Source organism: Electrophorus electricus, chromosome 6 (genome assembly GCF_013358815.1).
Source record: "Electrophorus electricus isolate fEleEle1 chromosome 6, fEleEle1.pri, whole genome shotgun sequence".
NCBI lineage: Eukaryota > Metazoa > Chordata > Actinopteri > Gymnotiformes > Gymnotidae > Electrophorus > Electrophorus electricus.
This window is the reverse complement of record NC_049540.1, coordinates 20,963,359-20,977,251: the sequence shown is the minus strand read 5'-3', so window position 1 is coordinate 20,977,251 and position 13,893 is coordinate 20,963,359. Positions and strand designations below refer to the sequence as shown.

The following is a 13,893-nucleotide window of genomic DNA, read 5'->3' as shown; positions in this document are numbered from 1 at the left end:
CAGGTTTCCAGGATGGCTTCTTGACATGTGCTCTCTCACTCCAGGACTCTTCCCAAGGTAGTCGGTTTTTTTTTTTTTCTCTTCGTGGATCCGGAGGTCCTACTCGGCGAAGGGGTGGGTCCTTGGGCCAGCCCCGCCGTGCCCTCCAATCCCGCCGGACCCTCGGTGGTGGGGTTCTCCGCCCCTCTGCGGCTGTTTTAACGGCTTAGCGTGACCTCTGACCTCGGCGGTCGTTCGGGAACAGCCGCCCCCGAGAACGGCGTCTCCTTGCCTGTAATAATTGTGCCTGCAAGGAACAATAAGACCAGACAAAATCCAACATGGCAAGAGGGAAATGGCGTGGGGTGGAAAATAGCATGCTAATGTTGAAGTTAATCCTGCGGGTAATGGAAGGGCCCTGGGGTGAGGTCAGAGAAGCCGGAGCCAACTCGCTGAGTCTGATGGCATAAAGGACGCTGAGAGACTGAGAGAAGGGCATACACTCTGACACCAGCAACGGCTGCCAGTGAAACACCTCACACCACACCGAGAGCGACTGTGTCATTAGTGACTTAAAATAACACAGCAAAAGGCCTCCAATTACTCTTTCTGCAGATCTTGCCAGTTATCTAATTATATCAATCACTACGTTCAGAATTTTAATTGTGCCGTCATTAATATTAGCATATGTAGACTACCTTAGCGGGGCTTGATTAATTGGCCAGTGGTGCTGTAGATTACTTTGAGGAGAATGAGGGGGAATTTGACTTTGCTGTAGGGGACTCTGAAGTAGAGACTGGGTAAATCTCACAGCTCTGAGGTTTGATTGACAGCAGCGAGTCCTGTGAGAGTGGAAGCAGCAGCCTCTCGTTGACAAGTCTGTTTGCCGAACGACGGTGTGAGCCGACCTGGAAATGGCTCTCCAAACACATATACTATATCAGGCTTGTTCTGGTCTGGGGGAGTCCGTCAGGCTTAAGGCAAGTCTAAGAACAGTGTGTGAGTGCGATGAAGGCAGTGTGTAAGATGGTTGGAGCATGTCTGTGTGTTCGTGCGTGCTTATGTGTGAGAGAGGGAGTGAGAGAAGGTAGCGTATGAACAGGTTAAAACCACTCCCCCCCCGCTGCAGTGCGAGTCGGTGGGGTACAGGATGTGAGAAGAGCTCATTGTCTTTCACTCCACCCCTGATGTCACATGGGCCCAGAGATCCCAGCAAAAAGAGGATTTATTCATGATGGAGAAGAATAGAGACCCAGCAGCAGTACGTTTGAAGCTATACGGAGGACGTGTTGTAGGACACAATTAGCTCTGCGCTGAGAGAGAGAGACAGAGCTGGGGGTGGTGGTGGGTAGTTGTGGGTGTTTTGGCTGACCCACTTAAGAAACACAGTGAAGTGGAAAAACGCAACTTCAGCTGAAACAAATAACACCTTCAACAGCCTGGCAAGCCTTTGTTGAAATATGGATGTGTAGAATCAGGCTCTGAATGAGGGAGAGAAAGAACATGAGCACACGCACGCGCACACACACACACACACACACACACACACTTTGCTCAGGCACCCTAATTATCTAACACACTGACTACATGTAGATTGGAACAGTGACTGATGACAGCCTCCCTGGTCCTACATGACTGCAGTGTTGGGGAGACTGGGCTTGGTGAAGTCAGCACTGCCAGGGCTGTGATGAAGATTAGGACACACTCCTCGCCTACCTATTCCAGCACGACGCCTCTGTCACTGCTGCTAATCGGTTCAGATTAGATTCCGCATTGCACTGGTTGAAGCCTCTGATCAGGACTAGTGGTGAAGCTTTTTTGGACGCGTGTTGGCAAATGTTAACATCTTGGCAGTTCTATTAATTCATGTTGTTATATAATGTATGTAATGGCACCTGATACCAGACTCAATACAACTGGCGAAAAATAAACAAAATCTTTCTAATCTTTCTAATGTCATCATGTTTTGATTGATTCTGTTCGTTCTTGTAAAGGTAAGTTAATTCCATATGTTCACACATCTGTGTCTCCTTGCACTGCCTTCTGTGTACTACTTCTGAATACTACCTTCTGTGTACTACTTCTGAATACTACCTTCTGTGTACTACTTCTGAATACTACCTTCTGCATACTACTTCTGCGCACTACCTTCTGCATACTACTTCTGTGCACTACCTTCTGCATACTACTTCTGTGCACTACCTTCTGCGTACTACTTCTGTGCACTACCTTCTGCGTACTACTTCTGTGTACTACTTATGTGCACTACCTTCTGCGTACTACTTCTGTGCACTACCTTCTGCGTACTACTTCTGTGTACTACTTATGTGCACTACCTTCTGTGTACTACTTCTGTGCACTACCTTCTGCGTACTACTTCTGTGCACTACTGGCTGTATACTACTTCTGCATACTACTTCTGCGCACTACCGTCTGCGTACTACTTCTGTGCACTACCTTCTGCGTACTACTTCTGTGCACTACCTTCTGCGTACTACTTCTGTGCACTACCTTCTGTGTACTACTTCTGTGCATTACCATCTGTGTACTACTTCTGTGTACTACTTCTGAATACTACCTTTTGTATACTACCTTTCAGTTCAACCAAATATAGAATATAGATCCAGATTCACAGATCCAGAACAGTGAGGAAGCTCTGAATGCACAGAAGCTAAGCTCTGAATGCAGTAACCATGTCAATTTATCTTTATCGACTTTGATTTATTTGGCTGTATTAGAATAATTTATAGCCAAAGTCTAAAATGTGCTACTTTGGCACATAATTAAATGTCTGGAAAATCATGCATCAAAAACACATTTTTTTTTAAATCAAATTTAATTTACAAAAGGAAATAAATCTAAAATGAAAGGTATGTACTTAGAAGAGTAAAGAATGAAAGTTTCAAGCTACCAGCCATCTTCCGAATGTAAAAGGTTAATTTAGTGCTGTTATTTTTCCTTTCAACGTGATTGATTAAGAGCATACGCCTGTCTAGAGTAAACCATGAGAGAAATGATGTAGAAAGTAGCACCTAATAGACAGTGTAAATAATTCTTTTTTTCTTTGATGTAGTACAGCAAAGAGGTGCTTTTCACTGTGGCAGGATGTATTCCGGTTCACCCAGGCCTCAGGTCGCCTCTATGTTTGAGATGAGGCAATATTTATGGAACCTGTAGAGGGGATGTGAAAAAACTCAGGTAGTGGGGAACAAAGGCAGTAGGTGATTTGTATTGGATAAAAAGATTGTATCCATGTTTTCTGTATTGGAGTAATAGCTATATAATGGTTAGGGTCCTTTTCTTTTCAAATGATTACTTATCACCATGTCTCGTCTGTAAGATACGGCGATGATTTCCAAGTTCATCTCGATCTGTCCGTTCCTCTCTTTGCTGTTCCACCGATCTCTTTTATTTCTTACATGGTTGTCAGTGGTGATTACTGGGAGTTTCAGGGTTGTCTGCCAGCGAGCCTTGTAGAGCCGCCAGAGCATTATTGAGCTGACAGCTGTAGAAGCCTTTATAGGGGTATTGAGTTGGGTGGGTTGTGGCCCTCTCCCATCCCCAGGTGGGTCTGTGCTAACTGCCATTATTTTTGATCAGAAGAGAAGCGTTTTCAATAGATTTGCTTAACATCTTATTAGCGCACAAGTCAGTCGTTACGGACATTTTCCTCATCAGCCTTCACTCGTATCATTGCGGTGCCTTATTTCATGTTGTCGCTTCAGTAGTGGCCGTGTGTGAATACGCATTCAACACGTGTTATTGAATTTGTGTGTATATTCACAGTATGCCAAAGATGATGTGATTTTAACTGTGACCAACATTCCATATGCTCGCTAAGGTGGCTCGAGTTAATCCTGCCAAATGTATATGTTGAGTATTTTTGTAAAAACATGAAGAGTAAGCATGTTTTAAGGGAGGGGAAATTGCTGACCAGGTCCTCCTCCGAAAGGCAAGCTTAATGTATGACAAAATGTCACAAGAGCTCTTTTTTTTTTTTTTTCCCTTTGAATTGTTGAAGAGCAGCCAAATGGCACTCAGCTAAAACGTGTTAGCTCCACTTTTACCTCGTCTGTTTCTCCCTCCCACGGCCTGCACTAATGCCAGGCAGACACCACCACAAATAGAAGGCAAAAGCAAAAAATTCCCAGAGAAAGCAAATCTATCACATAAGCAATCATAATGCATTAAAATCGGAGGAAGCTCATGACCGTAGTTGGAAGTGCTTTAGAAAAGGTTGTGGGATTTTAGAACAATTTTTTATTATTCGTGTGTCTTGTTTCTGTCGCCCTGGGTGCCGGCGCATTGGTGTGGGGAGAGAGACAGAGACAGAGAGAGACAGAGAGAGAGCGAGAGCGAGAGCGAGAGAGAGAGAGAGAGAGAGAGAGAGAGAGAGAGAGAGAGAGAGAGAGAGAGAGAGAGAGAGAGAGAGAGAGAGAGTGATGGGTGTTGGTGCTGTTGGTGATGTTTATCAAAGCCTTGCCACCAGAAATGGGTTGCTCAGAATCTTGAGGCTAAACAACTTATAGATACGAGTTACTGCTTCACAGCATGACAGGGTGAGACTGTGCAAGCCTTCACAGGGCACATCTTTATTCGTCCATGTTTTGTTCACGCCGAGCCCGACCGCCGCAGTCTCACTGATTATTATTTTTGGTCTGTTTTTCTCTTATTTATGATGTTTGATAGCACAGTAGAAATGAATTGTGTTACCATTGCCTGCCAAGAAAAGACATACATCCTCGTCAAAGCTCAGTAAACTCGCAGATGCATATAAAGTCGAAGCAGACAGGTGTGCAGCTCTGGGATTTCTCACCTTCTAAGCTTCAGGGAGACGAAAAAACAGCGACGTGCTCCTAGTGAGACGTGAGGGAGATGATGACTGAGGAATGTAAACCGTGAAGGCGTCTAATCTGAAACACAAAGAGGATTCGGAGCATTTAGGGCAGTGGCTTCCCCTTATTAGGCAACCACTGGAGCGCTGTTTTGTAACGTTTAAGAAATTTTAATGACAGTTTGCTGAATTAATGAAAAGTCAGCTCCGGGTGACTAAGCAGATCCCTCTCTAATAGACTGCTGAACTTCTATGAGCAGTTTGCAAATATCAAGCTTACTGTGATGAGTTTGTGCAGTATCTTCTATTAGAGCAGAAGGAAACTGGAGTCCTTGTGCTTTATCAGACAGCAGCCCGAGGGGAACCTGGCCCTCAGCCTGTGGTGAGTCACGCTGTGAACGATTTGGTGCCAAGTTTCCACAATTACAGAAAATTGCTAATATTTTAGAGCTAGCAGTTAGCTTAACTGCAGGGTTGGAGGCCCTCGCTGAATTGCTGCTCCATCACCTAAGAGCCGATTTGGACATAATTAGGCAAGGCAATGACAGTACAAAACTCATGCTAACAATGGACTAATGCCTAGGTGAGAGAAAGCTGTATTTAAAAGGGAGCATTTCTCTCGAGAGGTGCCTTGTCATGAACATTGGATGTTTCTAAAATCTAATCTAAGAGATTGATTGCATGGTTGGCTGTTTACATGCCAAATTGATCCAGAACACACACACACAAAAATTCAACCTGCTTTATAAAGATATACTAAATGTATGCTTCTTTCTGGAACTAGAGCACAAGCCACGTCTTAGTGCACACTCAAGTCATAGAAACAGTTGTTAGGAAGCTGTCATAGAAACAGTTGTTAAGAACTGTCACAGAAACATTTGAGGTGGGCACCCATAAATTAGTTCTGCAACCAGCTGTGCTCGTGTTGAGAATCTTTCATGCACTTTGTTAGAGATGGTACTCAGGACTCAGTGTTGTAGTGGAACGCAGGTGTAGTCTCTTTGCCCACCATTGACAAATATGTCCCTGGCCTTTGCGGTACCCCCAGGCTATAGCTGTGTGAATAGTAGGCACCTGGTTTTGGCCACTGTTCATATAGTTATTGCCCATTGAGACAGACAGAGGAAGACATTAATATTGTAAGCCAGACATAAGGAAGTCAAGACACAATGCAGCTTCACAGCAAGGAAGTCAAGCCACTGATAACTGTAAAGTCAATCTCTGTAGTACATATATTTCATATGTGTTTATTTAATATTAAACCTCCTTACTTCTCAGATCAGCATCTTTTGGGCTTGGCTATGGGTTGTACTTCTAATACTTAGAAACAATAAACAATTATTTTTATTTTGACTGTTAACTTCACAGCTAATTAAAATGCTAATTCAGATTGCAAGCAAGTGTCTATAAATGGCAATTAATTTGCACTGACATAAATTACCTTGATTCTTCTAATAAAGAATCAAGTTATTAACAGTGCATTAAGCTCATTAATAATAGGCTATGATAACATGGAACATAAAAGTTATTTCAACTACAGCTCAAATTTCAGAGTGGTATATCAAAATAGGTTCATACTTTAAAAAAGAAAACATTTCAGTAAGCCTGGTAAATATTTTCAGTGTGTAATTATTTATGATGCAGTGGGCCAGACCATTTTGATTTTTGCCTTCTTTTAGATGAAGAATGTCAACTTGCTCATTTTGAGTTATTTTAAATTGGCGCTGCACTGCATTGTCTGCTTCAATATGTTATTACAAAAAGCAGGTATTACATATATGGGGTACAAAATTGACAGCTGAGATGAAGGCATTGCTGAACATCATTACTAGGAATATGGAGACAGCGATGGCTGATAGCCATGAAAAGAAAACAAAACTACTTGCACTTCAGGAGAAAAGCAGAATCTATAACAGATGTTGAAAGCCATGATGGAATCTTGTAGGCAAACGGAGACATAATTTTAGGTCCAAGTGAAGTCCAGAGTAATATTACATGTAGACTGTGTCTAACCTATGCCCAGCAATGCGCAAATCAGATTCCTTTTACCTGTTTGGATCCATCTATCTGCACAGCATTCGGTTGTGTCCACGTTCATTTGATCTAAATCAGAACTAAACAGTTAGGGCTATTTCTGTGTTAGCTCATATTCGGCTTCTACAGCCACGGCTGCCGTGCTCATTCCCGCTTGCCGGTGTATATTTGAAATGTGTGGCATGTTGCAAAAAAAAAAGTGCCTGCAGAACTAGCTTACTGAGTTTTATAGTATACTCCCATGTTGTGGGGAGATGAGTGCAAATCCGACGTGCTTTATCCGGTGTAATGTAGGAGGTTAATGCGCACTGGCACCCATGGAATTGTGGGTGAGAGGCAAATGTCACATTGCCAGCATTCACAAACATGTGAGTGACTGCCATGAATGCTAAGAATGTCGAGCCAGTTTCAGCCCTTCATATGTGGATATTAGAAATATTATGTCTGCCGCCTGCTCTGCTTTGGTTTAGAGATCTTTGCAGTCGTGTCTGCTGTTATCTGTCAGAAGCCTCTTAAATTCGGCATACAAACCATTTGTTTGTCTTGTTCCCTACACTGCTCACTCAGAAATGTAAGCATTTGCATTAGTGTTTGAATAGAATATCAGTCTTGTCAAAAGCATCGATATTTGTTCAAATGCACACATTTAATGAGACGTCTATGACGGGTGTTGGCGTTTCCCGTTTCCATGGCCTTACTGCGGTTTTGAAAGGTTAATCACACTCCCAAAGCATTGACGGACAGAGCTCCTTCTTCGCAGATGAGAGACATCTCCTTAGTTAGCCCTCTACCTGACAAAGCCTCGCCTTCTCACTGCAAACGAGGGCAAGCAAAGCCACGCCCTTAGCGTATAACAATGGCATAAAATCAAGTACATCTTCTTCAAAGGGCGGGCGGCACAGCCCGGGATTTTTGGTGCTCTTTCAGCAGCGCTGTTAACGGATGATCCATAATGTACATCTGCGGCAGCATCTCATAATCAGGGTATTTAATTAGAGGAATTCTGCCGTGGCACGGTGCTGTCGGACCGAACGCTGGGAGCCCATTATTCTCAGGGCGAGAGGGGTCGGATGCTGGCACTCTGCTTTTATGTGGCTGCAGAGACAGACTGATGGCCCACACCAGGAGGGAGCCGAGGCCTCCGAGAGCTCCGGCTGTACACACACATGCTTCACTGGCCATGGATCCAATATCCCCCAGTGAGAGGCTGGCAGTAGACAGTAAATGACCTCTGAGCTGTCTGCCTTCCAGCCCCCTGGCCCGGGCTGTATATACAGGTCTTATCTGATCGCTCCTTCTCACGGGGACGGTGAAAACACTGGCTCCCGCTACAGCCAAATAGGGGGGCCTCGGTAAAATACTGTTCATTTCTACTGGATCACTATCTGTAAAACCGAGGCGAAGCATATTTTCGAACCCTTGGGTAAAAGTGGCAGTAAATCTGTATAGTAAGTGAATTGTTCATGGGAATTGTAGTGCAAAGGCCATTATTTTATAATCATATAATCATTTTCTTACAGTACCCTAACAAGAATCCACAAGGGTTGTGTTCACTGCCGTTACTACCTTGTAAATGAGGCCCTTGTCAAAGAGAGGTTGAAAATTACGAATTTAACGTCTCACGGTAGTGTATTTCTGTCAGTGAGTCAAAGCGGCGAGTGCCAGGCTCAGATCATTCAAATGACCTTCCTCCGAAGACTATACACCAGTACTTCTTCAGGATCACATTCCCTATAAGCTAACATAACACGGGACAGAATAAAGTATTACCTCTGTCGAATCACACAAAAAGCTTAGGGAAAGTTACTCTGTGATTGGCACTTTGAAAAGGTACGCAACTCAGGGTCTGGTGTGTGTCTGAATGACTGGACCAGGGTTCCTTATCTTACTCTGAGCTCAGGCCAAGCCTTTTTACTTCAGTGGCACCAAACAACTGAAGCAAGAAAATGGAATTTTTGCCTGCGTGTTCCTTTCCCACCAAAGAGGGTTTATGTGGACATCATTTTTGACTTTCTCTCTGCTGAATTCAATAACTATCTAAAAAACCCTTTGCCCAGTCAGGATTTGAAAGCAAAAGCAGTGGACTTAATGCCAGTACAGTCACTAAAAACATACAACACAGCACTGCTACACAATAGATGATATTTTAAATATGGTGTGTGTGTGTGTGTGTGTGTGTGTGTGTGTGTGTGTGTGTGTGTGTATATATATATATATATATATATATATATATATATATATATATATATATATATATATATATATATATATATATATATATATATATATATATATATGTAATGATTATATTTTATGAACCATCCTCAATATGGGAGGAATATATATGAGACGGGAGGAATGTGCTTTGTCGAATTCTTTAATCTTGATGACTTACACTTCAGTCTATCTGAAAATCATACACTGTGTGAGATCAAACACACTAGATGAGCTGGCTTTGGAGCAACTTGTAACAATGTAGAAGCTAGGATATATTTTTTAAAAAGTTTGTTTACCATCCTCAAGGGCAAATGAAGCAGTGTAGGTCATAATGGATCCGGCGGGGGGGGGGGGGGGGGGGGGGGGGTTACACCTTCAGCTGAGAAGAAGATGGAGCTATTGATTAGCTTATTGCAGCCTTAATACTATATAAAATGGAGATCACTTCCCAGCATTTAACAAATAAACAGACCCATCATTCAGGTTAAGCCAGATGAGGAAATCAATGGCCTTCCTCTGGTGGAACTGCAGGGGACAAGCGTGCTGTAGCATGAGGGCAGGGCATAGCTGTGCCGTGCTCTGGGATGTCCAGGGTGGAACTTCCAAGACAGGGTGCCTTCGTGTCCGTTTTTGCACAGCAGTGCTCTGCTCCGAACTGCTTGTGCACGGTGCATGGTGGAGCCCCACCTGCCTGATTGACTGTGGGGGCCTGGTCTCAGGTCTGTGCCCACACACCATACGCACGCGTGCCACGCCTGCAGGCCTCGAACAGGTGTCCACTACGAGCGCCCCTCCCGCGCGCCAGTGTTAGCAACAAGTTAGCCGCAGATTTGGGGAGCAGGTGTTCCAACACCGTCACCCACAGCCTGCTTTGAGGGGCAGGGGGGGGACCTGCTTTGAGGGGGGGGGGAGCTTGCCAGATAAGCTAATTACAGTCCCCTCACCTCCACTGTTAGCTCATTTAGACCACCATGGGCGCCAGAGACGACAGGTGGTGTTGCTCTGGCAACCCAGCGCCCAGGTTTGATTCGAAAGTGCACGTGAGATCACACGTTTAACCGAGCACAAGGCGCTCACTGGCACAGTGAGAGCAGTGCTTTCTACAGACAGAGAGAGACGGTAAGGAGAAATATGAGCTTATTCGGTTACCTGCTAACTGTGATGCACATGGCATTTAAACAGGAGAATGGGCTTCTCCATGTGAAAGAATCAGAAATTTAGACCTCACAAGCTTTTTAATAGCACAGTGAAAGCCTTAACACACGTGTGTCTGTGCATGAGGAATAACTGCAGAATAGACGACTGTTCTCTTCGCGTCAGAGCTATAGTGCCTGCGCCCGAGGTCAATGTCTCAGCGTGCACGTGGCCCCCATGGGTTCTGGGGCATTGTTCACTAAAAATAGCTGCTCTTTGCTTCTTTCACCACCATCCCTTCTGTCTCCCATGAGGAGGCAGCTGGCACGGCCCCTGTTTTACCTTGCCCATGCCGGGGTCCGCCCGCAGCCAGGTGCAGCGGTGGGGGGCCGTGCGAGGAAGAGAGTGCTTGGCCTGGCGCCAGGTCAGCTTCCCTGTGCCCTCGTCTGCGCGCCATGCTGTCTCGGTGTCAGGGCTTCGAGCGTTGTTAAATAATACTGCTGCTCTGCGCAAGCCACATCCAAGCCCAACTGAAGGGCAGGAAGTCTGGGGGTGGGGTAGTCCACGGCTTCCTGGACCAATGGGGCGCGCTGAAGCCATGAACCTCTGGTACCGGGATTCATGGCCCTCGGCTGACAGCACCGCCGATGATTTGTTTGCCGTCTATGTAATATTTTGCAAATGAGCATCCAAATCAGGCCTTTGCCTCTCTGCACAAGCCCGGCAGAACAGATGGCAAGTCGGAGATACAGGCTCTTTTTTTAAACTTCTCCTCGTTTGAAGCTACACAGGGGATGAATGTGAAATGTGGGAGAGCAGTTTCCTGTACCATCTCTCCTCCTGCACGCCCCATCCTCTCATCACGCTATCCTTCATCCTAACACTTTTCCTTCGGAATGTTCTTGCCTTCTACCTCTTCCGCTTTTAGCCTTTTACCAAATGTTTATCCTCATTGTCTCTGTCTCTCTTTCCCTCTCTCTCCCTGGCAGCCGGGACCACATATATCTTCGGGAGAGGAGGCGCCCTCATCACCTACACTTGGGCCCCTAACGAGCGGCCGAGCACCCGGGCCGACAGGCTGGCCGTGGGCTTCAGCACCCAGCTAAGAGACGCCATCCTTGTACAGGTGGAGAGTACACAGGGCCTGGGAGACTACCTGCAGCTACACATAGTGAGTACTGCAACACCCCTCCTTATATCTAGTGAGATCTACTGCAACATTTTTGACAATGCTAACGTGGCTAACAACATGTGGAAGCATGCTAAATGATGGGGGGGGTACCAAGCTAAAGGTGATGACACACTTGTTTCTACTTCACTCCCTCACCTGGCTGCAGTCCAGGTGTTATCAATGACATGACATGTGGGTGTAACCTCTGCATATGCCACTGCTGGCCCACGAGGGACTCTGAAGTAACAGTGATGCAAACCGAGTCGGATGCAATCTTAAGTTGAATCATTTCTAAGGACGCTTTAGGCACTCAGAAATTGTGAAGCCGCATTCCCGAGATCAGACTGTGCAAATAAGCTGTGGCAGTTGTCACAGATAAGATAAACCAATACTCGCCTCGTAGAAAGACTCCGGGGAGCCAGTGGGAACATTCGTCTACATACAACGTTGAGAACATTAAAAAAAAACAAAAAAAAAAAACGAATTGGACTTGATAACAATTTAGCCAATTAAAACAACATAGAGCTAAGATAGCATGACAGTATGACAGTAGATCAAGCTGGTAAATGGTTTGTCGTCTCTCTTGGCTTTTTGCTGGCAATTTAATTTCAGCCAAATAAAAAAAAAAGATGCATTGTAACGGGGCTTTCTGCGGCTGAATGCTGAATTTGGGGGGAAGCGCGAACGTTCGCATTGCTCCCCGGCAAAGACGCTCCAACAACAGCTGCGCAGCCAGACACATAGCGGTGCTTGTTCTCGGGGCCTCCCTCCTGCTTGTCACAGGCATAAAGCACAAGAACGGGCCATTCTTCAGCTGAACGGGGGGCTTTGTGCATGTCCCTGTCAGATGGCTGGTTTGATGGTTCATCTGCAAACCCTCTTTCTCTGAGGTGCGGTTCTAGCCTCGGAGCTCATTCCTGCCACCATCCCAGCTACTCTCTCCGCAAGGGCGCCTCTCGACATTGATTACCGTGCCATCGGGCATGTGTGATTCAGCTGGTATAATATATGAGGTTGCGGGTTGTAAATAAAAGCAAGTCTGTAAAGTTTATGGAGAGAATAAAGAGCGGGTTATGGCATAGAGCGGCACCAGAAGTCTCCGGCGGGCTTTTGGGGAAAACGCCGCTTTCACCTCTGTGCGCGTCCTCCGCGTGGGGAGATTTGCTCTGCGTTGGAAATTACAGCCAAGGACGGAAAATCCGATTGGTCACAAGCACGGCTGCTGTAGCGGGCAGAAAGCAGGAGCGGGGGTGGGAGGCTGGGGTGGGGCGGCGGGGGGCCGGAGGAGGGAGGCGGGGGGAGGCAGGTTTGGGGCATCCCCTCTCCTAGAGTGGCATTCAGCTTCCGTCCCTCTGCAGTGTCCCAACCCGGCACCTGGCGCTGTTTCCCCTCGTCCGAGAAGTGCGCAGTCCGCGGGGAGGCGCAGACTGATGAATGGTGCGGCGCTTGCTGGCAGTAATGAGGAGCGGAGCGGTTTGGTATTCCGAGGTGGCTGCCTATCGATCTACACTGGGGTTCTGGCCTCCATCATCTGGCAGGCATTGTGGAATGAGGGTGCCGAGGGGTTCGCCACCCCGCCTGTCAGGGGCCGGCTGATGGATTAATGAAGCTCTAGGGCCTGCGTGGCAGAGTTAGCCCAATCTCTGGAAGTGTTGGGGAAGAAGTAATGCGGCAGAGCTCACTGTCACCCCACCTGTGACCCGCTGTTGCCTACACCATTAGGGTCATGCCTGGGCCTTCACCAGCTGAGCTCATAGAGCAGCTACTGGGGCTCCCGTGGATTCCTATTTCTCTTGAGGCATTTTGTAAAAGCAACACCAACGCCCATGAGTTATTTATCTCTATTAGATATCATAGACTTTACAACTCAATGAATAATGTGTTTGTCTTGCATCTGCCTTGTGTTGGGCCTTTACTGGTGTGCTGTGTTGTATAGTGCTGTGTTCTGGCACCAGCTTTCGACATCAAACCTCACTCTTTCTAATTATTTCTGCCTTCTCCTACAGAAGGGGTGTGAATGGTGTACAGGATGGATTAAAGGTGTGTGGAAATGTTTGTTTCTTCGCAGTAAAAGCACACCTTCGGCAGATGTGAACAATGCAAAGCCAACTCTAAAAATGGGCTTGACTCTCACCGTCCGAAAGCTGGGAATGCAAAATTAGGGAACTGGAACCTTTCCCGGTATAATTACCTCAAACCCACAATGAGGTTGATTAATAGGCCAGTTGAACGTTGGCCTACTATCCCATGCCCCACAGTTAGCTTCATTTAAGCCATTTGATCCTAGAGACAGACATTCAAATCAGAACCAAAATATGTTATTGGGCATCATTATTAAATTGCCCACGGATTCAAATACAGGACAAGGCAAAGCAGTTCACTGTGAAAGACAGAGAGAATCCTGGGCATGTTTAATGGGTCTGCCATCTTGATTTTAAAGACCGCCATGTGCATATAGATGTCGGCCATCCCCTGCCTACTTGAACACTTAAGACCACCAGGCAGTTCCAGAAGTTCATAGCGC

At 46.0% G+C, this 13,893-nt stretch overlaps 1 protein-coding gene across 4 annotated transcripts in view; it reads left to right on the top strand.

Moving 5' to 3' along the window:
* nrxn2a (neurexin 2a) overlaps positions 1–13,893 on the top strand; it is a 212,124-nt gene that overhangs the window by 172,557 nt on the left and 25,674 nt on the right. For all 4 annotated transcript variants that reach the window (XM_035527281.1, XM_035527284.1, XM_035527283.1 and 1 more), the window contains one exon: positions 11,188–11,369. In XM_035527281.1, coding sequence (XP_035383174.1) covers positions 11,188–11,369 — 182 coding nt within the window. The remainder of the gene's footprint in view (positions 1–11,187; positions 11,370–13,893) is intronic.